Source organism: Amblyomma maculatum, chromosome 3 (genome assembly GCF_055883805.1).
Source record: "Amblyomma maculatum isolate TAMU_Amacu chromosome 3, ASM5588380v1, whole genome shotgun sequence".
NCBI classification, from domain to species: Eukaryota; Metazoa; Arthropoda; class Arachnida; order Ixodida; family Ixodidae; genus Amblyomma; species Amblyomma maculatum.
Window position 1 is genome coordinate 23,073,545 of NC_139346.1, and position 15,853 is coordinate 23,089,397.

The 15,853-nt window shown below is 48.7% G+C and overlaps 1 protein-coding gene across 1 annotated transcript in view; it reads left to right on the top strand.

Moving 5' to 3' along the window:
* LOC146194338 (putative ATP-dependent DNA helicase HFM1) overlaps positions 1 to 15,853 on the top strand; it is a 212,462-nt gene that overhangs the window by 15,653 nt on the left and 180,956 nt on the right. Inside the window, exon 2 of the mRNA XM_084596530.1 lies at positions 2,011 to 2,122. Within this exon, the coding sequence (XP_084452656.1) occupies positions 2,011 to 2,122 (112 nt within the window). The remainder of the gene's footprint in view (positions 1 to 2,010; positions 2,123 to 15,853) is intronic.

Below are 15,853 nucleotides of genomic sequence, written 5' to 3' on the forward strand. Positions count from 1 at the left end.
TGGAGGACCTGAAGCACGTAATAAAGTTTTGTCGCCAAAAACATGTTGCAGGCCTGAGCCCGAGCGAATATTGAAAGCCTATAGGGGACAAATGTATTAGCATAACGCTGGACGACTGGAACGCGCTCTTTCCAGTAATATGCACTTGACTTAAATGAATGCAGTGGAACGCCTAGATATTTATGGGATACACATGACCATTCAACTCCTGCATATAGAGGTGGTGTTGAGCCTCACGAACCAAATCAAAGGCCGGAACTCTTGGAGGGATTCATCTGAGCACCAGAAACAATGCCAAATTGTTCTATGCTGGATATAACTTTTTCTATTCTTGGTTTGTCAGTGCAGAAAAACGCGAGATCATCCGCATATGCAAGCACTTTAACCTCATTTCCAAGGAGAGGGAAGCCAGAGGAGAGGGAAGCGAGTGAGAACGGGATGCACGCACCGTGATCCGCTGTCAGCGAGCCGGCGTTTCGGCAACCGGAGAGCACCCTCGCCGCCACGCAGGGAGAGGAGGGGGGGGGGGGGCTCCTCCTCCTCTTTCAGAATGGCGGCGACGGTGTTCTACGGCAGTCAGCCCCGCCAGGGTGGTGCAATGGTAAGACGTCCGACTACTGTGCCGGAGTACCCGGGTACGAACCCGACCTAGGCGGCTGCGTTTCGATGGAGGCGAAACGAAGAGGCGTCCGTGTGCTGTGCGATGTCAGCGCACGTTAAAGATCCCCAGGTGGTCGAAAGTACTCCGTAGTCCTCCACTATCGACTCCTCTTTCTCTCTTTCCACTTTAACTCCCACCTTCCCCCACCCTCTACGGCGCGGTTCAGGTGTCCACCAAAGCAATTGTGACAGATACCGCGCTTTTCTCTTCCTATGAACCAACCAACAAACAACCTCTCATTGAAAACAGCTGCGTGAAACGGAAGAAAAATGTTTCGGCAACAGAGGCGGTCCAGTGCTTACAGCCGTAACATTGTGATCATACACCATGAAATCGAAGATAGTAGAGCGCGAATCGGATCATGGAATGACTAGATTAACATCCTGCTTCATTATTTCTTGGCGAAGCTTTACGTTCGGGAACTGAAAAAGCATTATAAGCGCTCCAAAGCTTTGGTGGTGGTAGTGGTTGTTGCAGAACAGTGGCAGAATTATTTCGAAAATAAGCTGGGAGTATGAAGTGCAGGTACAAAATGGGAAAACTGCTCATTTCAGGTGCCCTTGCTGTGACGACAACCTCCATAGTGCGCGTTTAGGATTGGCAGTTTACAACTGATAAACATGCGTAGAAATAAATAGCCAATAAGTGTCGACTTCGGCTCAATAAGTAATTTTAAAAATATGCTGGTAAGAATGGACAAACTTAAAGCGAGTGCTTCATGCCGTTCAGCCGCTCCGAGGTGCACCTTATCAGAATATACCACCGGCAGCACAAGCCTCTTCCCATAACCGCAGCCATAGTGTCGATGGATGAAGCCGCGACGCTAGGTTTGGTCTGAAACAGGCAACAGGCTTGCAGGGTACCGTTAACACTACAATACGGGCCCCACTCAGGAAAGTTTCGCACGGTAGGTAGCTGGAGGGCCCTGGCAACACACCTCGTATGCGCAGTGCCTGTATACGAGCGCACTCACTGCTCCCTCGACTCACGCCACTCAGATTCATGCAGTTCAATGAAGCATAAAGAAATCTCCATCCGCCGCTGTAGTTACTTTTCCAAGCAGTCTGATACTTGCAGCAAAAAAAGGGGCGGGAATGAACAGACAGATGACTTAAGCATGGACCCTGTTGCTACTCGGATCTCAGTTTAGCCGGCAAGGCTCTCAATCGGGCTAGTTGGTGGCCGGAATCGAACATAGTGTCTCCCTTGTGCACTAGCCACTATGTCCGTGTCTCCTGATAAAACAGCGCAGCAAAGATGCGAACGAGGAAGGTACAAGCCCGTTCATCCACCGTGTCGCAGTTTAGCGCAGCTACGAAAGACCGCTTTTGGGACTCTCCTGTGCGCAGTTCTGCTCGACCAGGAAGGGCGCAGTGCATGCGGCCACCGTGCTGGCCACAACGTTGGGCCCTCCCCGGACATCGCCTGCGGCCGTCACCATCGGGGACGCCAAGCTGCGGGGTGAGCGCCTCTTTGGGGGCTCTTTCGCATTTTGAGGGGACACTCTCGCCAACTCTGCGGTGCCCAATTCTTGAGAAGTATACACATGACGCATTTCTCTCTTCATGCCTACAGCCGCATTATAATTTTCTAAGGATCGTACCTTTTGTTGCAAGGTGGTTTTTCTATCGTTTTCTATACCCATGCATTTGTATTTATTTTCAAGCCATCTGGTTCTTCTCCTCCATGCCGTATCAATACTGCACCAGTACAGGCACCTGAAAATCCTTGCCGCCCAGCCCTCCTCATTCATTTGCCTCAAGCTTTCTTCATACTGCACTTTACTTTTTGCCTCTCGCTCTTCAAACGTCGGTCATTCCATGTCACCTTAAACTGCCTCAGTATTAGACTCCATATGCCCCCATAGCAAGTCTTTCGACTGTTATCTGCTTTATTTTCAGCGGCGAAGTTGTCGAACGTCTAATCACAGCACAGCGTTAGCAAACGTCAAGCCTGGTATCATTGCACCTTTCCCGATTCATCGAACCACTCCTTATTTCTTAGGTTACTAGAGATGGAGATTTTTAGACACCTGAGTTCCATTTTGGTTTCTTTACAATTTGCTCTCTGTGATCTTGCTCGTGGTCTTTGCCATTATTTATCCAAATATCAAGGTACTTGCATGCTTTGACTTTATGTACAGTTGTCAAAAATATACAGCCCAAGGGGTTTCCTTCTAAGCACTCTAACTAGGCTCCTGGAAGCAATACTGGTATATGGAGTTAATCATAGAAAAGAGCGAGGACTAGATTTCACTTGTACGAGATTTCGAGCGCTGCAGTGCGAAACTAGCTTCGTTACGGGGCTTAGAAGCAAAACCCTTGGGCCGTATATTTTTGACAAAGACTGTACCTCCTAGGTCTTGCAGCGCGGTTGTTCCTGGCTCACCATTAAGATTATTATTCCAGATTTTTTCTGCGCTTAACTCCAATATCAGATTCTCGGCCTCTTTTCCACGACTATCTGCCAACTCTTGGAAGCCTTTCGAGCTAGCCTTTGAAGCCTACTAGGAAAACAATGTAATCGTCATATATCATTATCCGTGCAGCATATTTCCAATTCATCCCTTTGCCGCCATGACGTCGTATGTCCAACTCGTTCAGCACAAACTCCCGTCCAATTTTCCTATACTATAGATCATGAATAAAAGGGGTGATAAAGCATATCCCTGCGTAAGTACCTTTTACACGCCACTCTTTTTGCATATTTCAAGTCCTGCGACTTCACTGATACGTTATTTTCGTTGTAAATCTTCTTCAATAAACTGGAAGTCAACTGAGGCCAAGACGTGTACTGGCAAGACTGCAGGCAGTGCGCGAAAGAACCAATGAAGGCAGCCAGCGAAGAGAATGGGAGAAAACCAAGGCGCAGAATTGTGGTGGTGTACCTAATATGATGAACATTTTTTTTTCCAGCAAAGTGCACTCTTTGTAGGCCTCTTGTCCCGTGTATTCTGAGCACTGCTCACTTGTGCCGGATAGTGGACGATACCCCTTTTCCCACTTTGTAACCCGCTAACCTCAATTCTGGACACCTGTTGCGAAATGGTTATTGCAATGCTAACGCATTGAAATAATGGCGGAGTATTGGAGCTATAGAAAGCAGGTAACTAATTGTTTTACGTTGCTTTGACCGGATGTTTAGCGGGCGCTACTTGACATTACGTGAGGGCCCACGAGAGGTAAACCAATCCGTCTGAGCAGAGGGAGGCTCGCAAATTGTCCTCACAGCATTCGAAGCCTGCCTTCTTTAGGTGCGCGGTGACGCTTACTTTTTGATGAAATAGCTCCGCTACTCTAGGCGCGATCCCAGAAAACGCCTCGCCTTCGGCTGACCTTCGAGCGCAGCCAAGGTCAAACTGGGACCTAGCCTAACAGGAAGGTGTCTCACTAGTATATAAAGCAACACAAGTTATAGCGTAGGACAGCTGATGTCGACTCTAAAAGAACTGGACTAATTTTAAAAAATTAATTAATCACGCTTGTTTAGTTACCTTTAAATAAAATTCATTTTTGCTAAAGCACAAAACTATTCCTTGTTGAACGGCTCATGTAAGTACGATTGCAATACAGTAATATAAGATCCAAAATAAGTACCGTTAATTAGTTAACTGTGATTAAAATTGAACATAAGGCTTGTGAGAATATATATATTGTACCGACTTTTCTTCTCACCTTCTCCGCCTAAAGCATGTCCTCACGTGTCTCGCCGACGCTGGGCTTCAGTTGAATTTGAAGAAGTGTCACTTTGCCACTCGGAACCTCACAATTTTAGGCCACGTAGTTTCTAAGGACGGCATTCTTCCCGACACCACCAAACTTCGCACAATTGCAGAGTTTCCGAAGCCGACCTCCCTGAAGCAGCTCCGCAGCTTTATCGGCCTCTGCTCCTACTTTCGATGTTTCATCTTAAACGTCGCCTCTATCATCGCTCCTTTGACCCAGCTCCTTGTCGGCAGCTCCGACCTTTCCGCCTGGACTCCAGCCTGCGATAAAGTCTTCGACACTTTACGCCGCCTTTTGGTTTCGCCTCCCATTCTACGCCACATTGATCCGACTGCGCCTACGGAGATCCACATTGATGCCAGCGGTATTGGGCTTGGTGCCGTCCTTACACAACGTAAGCCTGGTTACAGCGCGAATATGTTGTGGCATACGCCTGCCGAAGATTGACGAAAGCAGAGTCCAATTATTCAGTCACAGAAAGGGAATGTTTGGCCATTATTTGGGCCGTCGGAAAATTTCGTCCCTGTGTGTATGGCCGACCTTTTTATGTTGTGACCGATCACCACGCTTTGTGCTGGCTGGCCTCTCTGAAAGATCCATCCGGTCGCCTTGCTCGCTGGGCTTTCCGTCTCCGGGATTATGATATTCATGTCATTTATCGATCAGGCCTGAAGCATACGGTCGCGGATGCTCTTTCCCGCTTGCCATTGCCTAGTGATACCTCGTCCACATCTGTGCTTACGATTCGCCGACTCTTGCCACTATCGACATGGCTACCGAGCAGCGGAATGACCCCTGGATCAATACACTTTTGGATTTTCTCTCAAGTTGTACTCCCGGTCATTCATTCAAAGCGCTCGTCCGGCAAGCCCACCACCTCTCCATTCGTGACGGTCTTCTCTATCACCGCAATTATTTTCTTGATGGACGGAAGTGGCTTCTAGTCATCCCGCGTCATCTCCGCGCCGACATTTGTTCTGTGTACCATGGTGACTCAAAATGTGCTCACGGTGGCGTATTGAAAACATACACGCGTCTACGTCTGCGATTTTACTGGCGTGGAATGTACCGCTTTGTGCGACATTTCGTGCGCGCTTGCGAATCTTGTCAACGCCGAAAAACTCCTCAGAAGTCCCCTGTTTCGTTGCAGCCGTTACCCTGTCCTGCTCGTCCGTTTGACCGCGTTGGCATACATCTCTATGGCCCTCTTCCCACTACTCTCGCTGGAAACCGGTGGATTATCGTGGCAGTAGACCATCTTACTCGCTACACTGAAACATCACTGTTACCCTCTGCCTCTTCAAGAGACGTTGCTTTGTTTCTTCTCAACAACTTGATTCTTCGCCACGGGACTCCGAAGGAACTGCTCAGTGACCGGGGACGCGTTTTCTTGTTCGACAGAACGCTTCAACCGTACTCTGAGTGACATGCTGGCCATGTACCTCAACGACGCTCATTCCAACTGGGACCGGGATCTTCCCTTCGTAACCTACGCGTACAACACTGCGATACAGACAACCACTGGATTCTCCCCCTTTTTCATTATTTACGGGCGTGAGCCAACCTGCACAATGGACGCGCGTTTTCCCTACTGCCCTGATGTTTTCCCTACCACGCTTTTTCCCTACCCCCCCCCCCCCCCCTGCCCCCCGCCCGGGAGAAGCCCCGTCCTGATGCGTCCTACACAGAGCTTGAATAATGCGGTTTCAAACGGGCGTCATGCACGTAATCAGGATGAGGGGTTGTGGAAGGATACTTGAGCTGTAGAGAGGCGATCTCATTGGTCACATCGGTGAGTTGCCGCAAGACGCGGTAAGGGCCCATGTAACGAGGCAGAAGTTTCTCGCACATCCGCACACGGCGGGCCGGTAGCCAAAGATGTACGAGGGAACCAGGAGGGTAGTGGACGTCACGACGATGGAGGTCATAACGACGCTTTTCAGAGCGCTGAGAAGTGCCAAGCCGGTCTCGAGGAATGTGGCGGGCGACATCAGCGCGAGGGATGGCATCCGAAGCGTAACTGCAGTCAGTCGTCAAGAGGCCGCAAGGTGTCGAAGGGGAGTAAAGGGTCGCGGCCAAAAAGTAGGTAAAAGGGGGAATATCCGGCGGTATCATGGCGTGAGAAGTTATATGCTAATGTTCATCATCATCATCATCTTCGTCAGCCCTACTATACCCACTGCAGGGTGAAGGCTTCTTCTATATTCCTACAATTAACCCAGTCCTGTAGTGGCTTCATCCACTTGACCCATGCGAACTTAACCTCATCCACCCACCTAACTTGCTGCCACCCCCTGCTACGCTTTCATTCCGTAGGAATCCAGCTTGTTAACCTAAGCGACCATCGGTTATCCTCTCTTCGCAATACATGTCCTGCTCATGCCCATTTCTTTTCTTCTTTTCCACTAGAATGTTAGTGACCTGAGCTATTTTTCTGACCCACTCTGCACGTATCCTATCTACCATTTTTCGTTCCATAGCCCTTTGCTTTGTCCTCTAGTTAGGTACAACCCTTTTTGTTAGCCTTCACGTTTCAGCCCCATAGGCAAGTACAGGTAAGATGCAACGTGTGTATACTTTCCACTTGAGCGATATCGATAAGCTACTTGAGATAATCTGGAAGTGCTTGCGAAATGGGCTCCATCCCAATCTTATTCTTCTTATTTCCCTTTCATGGTCTGAATCTGCGGTCACTACCTGTACCTGGTAGACATATTCGCCTACTACTTCCAGTGCTTCGCTACCTAACGTAAACTGCTGTTCATTCTCTACGCTGATGAACATTACCTAAGTGTCCTGCCTTTTGTTTTCAAGCCTACCCTTCTACTTTCCTGTATAGGTCATCAATCACTTTTTGCAGTTCATCCCCTGAGTTACTTAGCAAGGCAATGTCCTCAGCAAATCGCAGATTACACAGGTATTCTCCATCTACACTTATCCCTATCCGCTCCCATTCCAAGTCTGAATACTTCTAAGCAAGCTGTGAATAGTACAGTTGAGACCGTGTCTTCTTGCCTGACATATTTCTTTATAGGAATTTTATTACTTTCTTTGTGCAGAACAATGGTTGCTGTGCAGCCCCTATATATATCTTCTAGCACTTTCATGTACGGCTTGTCGAAACCCTGATTTCGCAATGACTGCTTGACCACCGAGGTTTTCACAGAGCCAAATGCTTTTTCGTAATCAATGAATGTATGTATAAGGGCTGGTTATATTCCGAGCATTTTTATATCACCTGGCTTATGGTATGGATACGATCGATAGTAGAGTACCGTTTTCGAAAACTTGCTTGATCTTTATTTCTTTATTCAAGAAATAAAGATCTGCTGCTTGATTGCAGTCTGAATTTGTCATGATTCTATTAGCGATTAGCTTGGTAAATACCTTATACGCAAGTGACAGTAAGCTGATTGGTCTGTAATTTTTCAGGTCCTTAGCGTCCCCTTTCTTGTAAATTAAGATAATCTTTGGGTTTTTTCATGATTCCGCTACAGTTGATGACACCAGGCACTGCTTATACAGGGTGGCCAGTTTTTCTAGCACAATACCATCCCGTCCTTTATCAAATATATAGTTACCTGATCCTCGCCAGCTGCTTTTCCCCTTGCTTTCTTAACTTCGTCCTTCGTCACTGGCGGAACGTATTACTGGGTGTCCCTACCGCCAATCTCATTATTTTCCTGACTTCTTTGGCTACTGTAGAGATCAGCATAGAACTCCTCGGCTACTTTGACTATTTTGTTCATATTCGTGATAACGTTACCCGCGTTGTTCCACTTAGCCCATACATCTGATTTTTGCCTATGCCCAATTTTTTCTTCATCGCTTTAAGGCTTCCTTCATTCTTTATAGCATGCTCAATTTTCTCCATCTGGTCGGTTGGATTGGAAAGTTTCGTACTTTGGTGTTTCTTACTCAAATTTTCGTCTCCTACCACCTACTTCTACAGCGCACTCAGTATTGATATCTTTAAATTTATTGTTATTGCTTCTAGGCTAATGTCGTCATCCTCAGTTAGAGCTAAATATCTATTCTGTAGCGAGATCCTGAGCTCTTCTGCCCTCCCCCTCACCGCGAATTCGTTGATCTTCTTTCTTACAAATCTGTTTCTTAATGTTAAAACAGCGCTAGAAACACAGACAGATAAGACAAACCCACATTGACATCTGTCCGTGTTTCTAGAGCTGTTTTAGCATAATGTCCTACCAACTCGCCCAACAAGACACTTTGCTTAATCTGTTTGGTGGTCACTGTATCCTGTGGTCACTGCATCGTACCTTCATGATTAGCTGTATCCTGCATAATGGTGGATTAGAACACATTATGAAGTCAATTTTATTTTAGTTTCCGCGTTAGGACTTTTCTATGTCCCCTTTCTGTTCTTCCGTTTACTAAAGGAGGTGTTCATGATTAGTAAGTTATTGCGCTTTGGAAACTCAACTAGTAACTCTCCCCTGCTATTCCTAGAACCAATGCCATAGTCAGCCACTGCTCGGTCTCCTGTCTGCGTTTTGCCTACCTTGGCATTGAAGTCGCCCATTAGTACAGTATACTGCGTCTTTCCTTTCCGCATTGTCAATTCTACATCTTCATAGAAGTTCTAAACTGCCTGGTCATCATGACTACATGTAGGTGCGTAGGCCTGTACAACCTTCAGTTTATACCGCTTATTAAGCTTAATTACGAGGCCGACCACCCTCTCAATAATGCTATAGATTTCATCTATATCGCCAGCTATATACATATTGACAAGGAAACCTAGTTCTCGCCTCTCCGGTATATCTCGATAACACAGTACATGGCCGTCCTTCAGTACAGTATATACCTCATTCGGCCTCCTAACCTCACTAAGCCCTATGAATGCGTCACAAGTATGACCGTCGCCGGGGTCAGTTGTTCCGCAGCCGCTGGTGGCTGAGGCCCAGGATTTTGTAGGACCAATCATGGGAGGTTGCGGCCAATTACGGCACCATGGTGGCCAATACCTGTTCTGATGAGGGAGTGGGTTGCTGGAAGTGTTCACCGGCATCAGGTCACATCCCAAACATGTTTATGCAATCCCATCGATCCTTCACAGCAACAAGTGTAGTCGACACAGTCGTCAAAAACAAAACAACGGAACAGATGTATTGTCCCTTCGTTTACAACACTCGCTCGCACGGCGTACAGAACACACACTGCCCGAAAAGGGTCCGTTTCGGTGGCGGCACGGTCCACTCGGTCTCTCTCCACACACCCTCTCCCAGCAGATGTCCGGGGTCGGAATGGCCGAGTAACCCGAGAGCTACTTCGCAGTGCGGAGCAGAGCACCCCCCGTCGAGTCCGAGGCGGGACCCCGGAGAGGGTCTGCGCGAATTCCGTCCGTGGCCCGAAAGTGCGTGGCGTCGTCGACAACACAAGTGTGACAGATACTGCATCTTTCCCTTCCTGTGAACCAAGTAATTATTAATAATAATTCCATCGACACGCGGATTTTTTTTAATCCGGGGCGGAAGTGCGCGGCACCGTGATTTCGCATTAAGAAAGGTAATGATACATCCCAGTCACGATGGTGGTCGGACACATACATTGACAGCATGTCGGTCAGTCATTTAAACCGTTCGCTGGCGGACGGTAGACCGTGGTGAATTGGTGACGAGTAGCGCATGAGCGGAGAAGGTAATGAACCACTTGAGAAGCAGCAGCCACGATCTGTGAGCGGTTGACGGGGAGCGCCATGATCAAGGTGACATCACGCAGAAGAAAGTCGGCAACGTCGGAGGCGCAGCTGGTGGGGATAGCTCTTGTTACAGCATACCGGATGGCATAATCAGTCGCCACAGCAATCCATTTATCTTCGGAAGTCGACGTCGGAAAAGGCACAAGAAGATCGAGGCCGCCAGCCGCCTCCTATCTACGCCCGAACAAAATTAATCTATCATATAAGGAATTATCAGTGATGACCTATTCCCAGCCCACCTCGTCGATCCTCTCCACCGCCGGTATCCTCGTCGGAACCAAGTGGCGCCCATGTATCCCGACGCCGGTCCCTTTCCCCATACCGCCGCTCTGTTTCTCCACTTCGACCGGCAACAACTGTTCCTGTCCGTCATTCGAAAAACTAACCGATGCAGTTTCCGGAGGTGAAACTGCACTTTGCGAACCTACCAAAAGTCCTCCTCATTGCCCGTACAATACGATTTCCGTTTTAGCTGAAATATTACCGGTCGAAGCTTTGATTGACACAGGGGCTACAATTTCTGTCATTCGTGCTGATTTGTGCCACCGTTTGCGGAAAGTAACGACACCATATGATGGACCTGAACTTCGTGGAGCAAATGACGTCCCTCTACATCCTCCAGCAAATTGTACAGTTCGAATTGTTATAGACGGCGTCCGCCACCATGTGCAGTTTGCTGTGCTTTCACCGTGCGCGCATCAGATGATTTTTGGATGGGATTTTTTGTCGACCGCTTCAGCGTTAATTTCTTGTGGTGACGGTGTCATCCATATGACAGACAGTGATTTTTCATCTGACATTTGTGAAGGACGTTATTTCCTCATTGCCGCAGTTGATACTGTATTGCCTCCACAGTGCGAAAATCTTCTTACCGTTGTTTCGGAACACATCACTTACGGGGATGTACTCATCACACCATCTCATCGTCATCTTGCACGCGGAATCGCCTTCCCATCAAGTCTTGTACGATTCCGCAGCGGCTCAGCGATAGTAGCTGCCACGAACACATCCCGTGAATCCCTCGTGCTGACTAAAGGAACTTCCCTGCCATGCATAGTGGATGCTCACCCTATGTCCATGATGGTGCTCACCGCCCCGCTACCTCAGCAACGTGATTCATCGTACGTCTCTCTTCCCATGCTGTCGAAGACAATCAGTCCGGACCTCATGCCGCACCAACGCAAAGAATTGCTGGAATTGCTTCAAGCCCATCAAGCCATTTTTAATGCACTTCCCCACCACTGGGACGGACTAGTGTTGCACACCACCGCATCATTACTGAAGGTAACTCGATCGTACGCCGAAGACCTTATCGGGTTTCTCTCTCGAAACGAAAAGTAATCGAAGAAAATGTGAATGACATGCTCCGTCGCGATATTATTCGTCCATCAACAAGCCCATAGTCCTTTCAAGTAGTATTAGTTAAAAAATGACGGATCGGTACGATTTTGTGTTGATTATCGTGCACTCAACAAAATTACCCGTAAAGATGTCTACCCGGTGCCACGAATAGATCACGCTCTTGACTCTCTCCAAGGCGCCGAATATTTCTCGATCTTGGATCCCCGCTCAGGTTGTTGGCAAATACCAATGCATGAGGGCGACAAAGAAAAAACTGCTTTCGCAACTCCCGGTGGACTTTACGAGTTTAATGTTATGCCCTTCGGCCTGTGTAACGCACCAGCGACATTTGAAAAAATCATTGATAGGGTACTTCGTGGCCTAAAATGGAGAACCTGTTTATGCTACTTGGGCGACATTGTTATCTTTTCGGCAACTTTTAACGACCATCTCACGCGCCTGAATGAAGTCCTGACGTGTCTTTCTTCAGCGGGCCTTCAGCTCAACACCAAGAGGTGCCACTTTGCACAGAAGGAAAATAAAATATTGGGATATCTGGTTAGCCATGACGGCATTCGTCCAGACCCGGATAAAATCATCGCGGCTTTGAACTTTCCTCGTCCGCAACGAACTGCAGATTTGCGCAGTTTCCTCGGCCTGGCATCATATTTCCGGCGTTTGATAAGGCATTTTGCAACTATTGCTGCGCCACTTCATGAACTACTTAAAGCGCGCAAATCTTTCGTGTGGACTGAACAGTGCAACGCTGCTTTTACCGACCCAAAGCACGCCTTCACATCAGATCCCGTTCTTGGCCACTTCAGCGACAGCGCTGCTACCATCCTGCACACTGATGCCAGTGGTCACGGTCTTGGCGCTGTCCTTCTGCAGCGCGATGCAACTTCGCGTGAGAAAGTCATTGCCTTCGCCAGTCGGACGTTGACTCCAGCTGAGAAAAACTACACCATTACCGAGCAGGAATGTCTTGCCGTCGTCTGGGCTGTTCAAAAGTTTCGCCCTTACCTCTATGGTCGGCATTTCACAGTTGTGACCGATCACCATGCTTTTGCGGGTTGTCTTCACTGAAAAATTTGACAGGCCGACTTGGCCGCTTGATTCTACGCCTGCAAGAATACAATTTCGACGTCGTTTATAAATCGGGTCGCCAACACCAAGACGCCGACGCTCTTTCTCGCTGTCCACTTACGGAGTCAGCCTGCTGTTTTTCTTCGCAACGCATTTCCACCTCTGACCACAGCCGACCATCTCTTCCCCCGACGCATATCACAGCAGTTTCTTTTGACGATTCTGAGCACAAACACGCACTCCGCTCGCTGCATTTAGCTGATGTCTACTGTCGGCCCATCATCGACCGCCTTATCGGCGCTTCGAACCCGCTCAACGCTACGCTTCGCCGACAGCTTCGCAATTTCAAGCTCGAAGATGGCATACTACGCCGCTACGTGTATTGCCCTGATGGAACTCGTTGGCTTCCAGTCGTGCCGCGCGTGTGCTTCGGCCACGTATACTGGCGGCTTTCCACGATGACGCCACTGCAGGTCACCTTGGTTTGGACAAAACATATGACCGCGTGAAAAGACGATTCCTTTGGCCTGGCCTATCTTCTATCGTAGCTAAATACGTCGCTTCCTGCCATCTGTGCCAACGTCGCAAGCGGCCGACGTCTTCACTCTACAGCCCCTTCCATGTCCCGCCACGCCATTCGACGTAGTCGGCATCGACTTATATGGTCCGCTACCTCTCTCCGATGGCCACATGACATAAAAACGCGGCTCGGATTATAAAAAGACGCGGCTTGGATTGGATTATAACAGCTGTCAACAACCTTACACGCTACGCTGAGACAACCCCTGTACCGACATGGCGCCGAAGAGGTAGCTAATTTTTTTTCTTGCGATCAATTGTCATGTGTCATGGCGCTCCTCGGGTGCTTCTAAGTGACCGCCGGACGGCCTTCTTATCGAGAGTCGTTGCCGAAGTTCTTGATGCGTCATCCACTCTTCATAAGACAACCTCAAGCTACCATCCCCAGACTAACGGTCTGACTGAGGGATTTCATCGCACTCTATCCGATATGATATCCATGTACATCACACCGGATCACCGAAATTGGGACACTAATCTACCATTCGTCTCATTCGCCTTTAATACAGCAGTACAGTGGACTACCGGTTACACTCCGTTTTTCCTCGTTTTTGGCCGTCCTCCCACTACAATGCTCGACACTTCCTTCTTCTCTACGCCCGACTACTCCTCATCAGTACCAGCCCAGTTTTTATCCCGTGTGGCCAGAAGCCGTCATCTTACCCGCCTCAACACAGAAGCGTGCCAGGAAGACCGCAAGAGTAGCTACTATTCTACGCATCGTGCGGTCTCCTTTCGTCCTGGTGACGAAGTCCTGCTTTACACACCACTGCGCGCCCCTGGCCTTAGGGATAAATTTCAGCGCCGCTATCTTGGTCCCTACAAGGTCATCAACTAAACTTCCCCCGTGAACTACCAAGTCACACCTATTGATCCCCCAGCCGAACGACGCCACCGTGGAACTGAAATTGTGCATGTCTCCCGCTTGAAGCCCTTTGTGCGCCGCGGTGCATCGGTTGGTTAGGAGCGGCCAAGCTGGCTGCTTCCGACCCCCCGGGAAGATTGTGTGAGCCTTCTACGGATCTTCTTTCATTTGTACATACCATCGTCATCGTCCCGCGGCTCCAGCACGCGCCTGGGTTCACTACTATCACTATATATATATATATATATATATATATATATATATATATATATATATTGTTACGAAATTTGTTTACAACTATGTTAGGATGCGCTAGAGATTAGCACACCACAGCAGACAGACCCAGCTTACTCGTCTTCTTCAGCTTATCCCTCCAAACCTCATCTTCCTTCAATAAGGACCGCGGGAAGTGCGGGACACTGCCCCCTTCGCACACGATGCCCGCCGGGCGAGTCAAGGTTCGCCACGTTGATAGAAGGGCTTCATGCGGGCCACGTGGGCTATTTGAGTCTTCCGAGAACGACGGCCTTGGGTGGTCAGGAGAGAGACTACGAAGTTTATTGCGCTGAGGCGTTCCTGTACAACGAAAGGGCCAGTATAATGGTGCAACAGTTTCTGGGACAAGCCGCGCTTACGCAACGGCGTCCAAAGCCACACCAGGTCACCAGGGGTATAATTCACATCTTGATGACGCTTGTCGTAGCGTTGCTTGTAGCGTTCCTGGGAGGCTAGAGTGCGAAGTCTAGCGAGTCGACGAGCTTCTTCAGCCAAAGAGAGAGTATGCGCTAGTGAAGTTTCAGCGGGGAGTGAGAAAGGCAAAAACTTGTCCAAAGTGCTTCGTGGAGGTCGTGAATAAAGAAGAAAAAACGGACTGGACTGCAGCCTCTCGTTTCGTGCTTAGCAGTGTTAAATGCGTATGTTATTAACGGAAGGACTTCATCCCAGTTTTGTGGCGGTAGTCGACATACATTGCGAGCATATTGCTAAGCGTCCGATTGGTGCGTTCGGTAAGCCCGTTTGGTTGTGGGTAGTAAGGAGTTGAATGGCGAAAATGGCATGAGCAGAGGCGAAGAAGTTCTTCTACAACTTCTGCCGTAAACTTTCAGCCACGATCGCTTATTAACACATGAGGAGACCCATGTCGAAGAATGATGGACCAAGGAGGAACGTCGAAACATCAGAAGCAGTGGCTGACGGTAAAGCAGCAGTTTCACAGTACCGCGTAAGGTAGTCTACGCACACTATGACCCAGTGGTTTCCGTTGGAGGAACGGGGAAACTATCCTAGAAGGTCAATTCCCGCCTGCTCGAATGGGGTCCGTGGTGGCGTTATGGGCTGAAGATGACCCGGCGGTGAGCAGGTTGGGTGCTTGAAACGGTGGCACTGGAGGCAGCTGGCCACATAACGTTGAGTAGTTTGAAGCATCGTCGGCCAATAAAAACGTTCCTTAGTCCTGTGCAATGTCCTGGCGAAACCCAAGTGTCCAGCTGTGGCATCGTCGTGCATTACCCGAAGAACCTGACACCTAAGACTTGTAGGAACTACCAGAAGAAGCCGCGCACCTACTGACGAGTAGTTCTCCTGTATAGTACACCGTCACGAATGCAGAATGTGGTCGTAGGGTTCCGGGAACTTGCTGCATCAAAAAGTGGCGCCAACTCGTTGTCGTTCCGAAGCGCAATCTTGAATTCACCAACATCGGGAAAACTTGTAGAGATAGCAGCTATATATTCATCCAAGACCTCATTGTCGCAATCAGTAGTTTCAAGTGGCAACCGTGACAGGCAGTCAGCATCACCGTGCTTATGACCACTCTTAAAAGACACAGTAAAATTGAATTCTTGAAGGCGCAAATCCTACCGCGCAAGGCATCT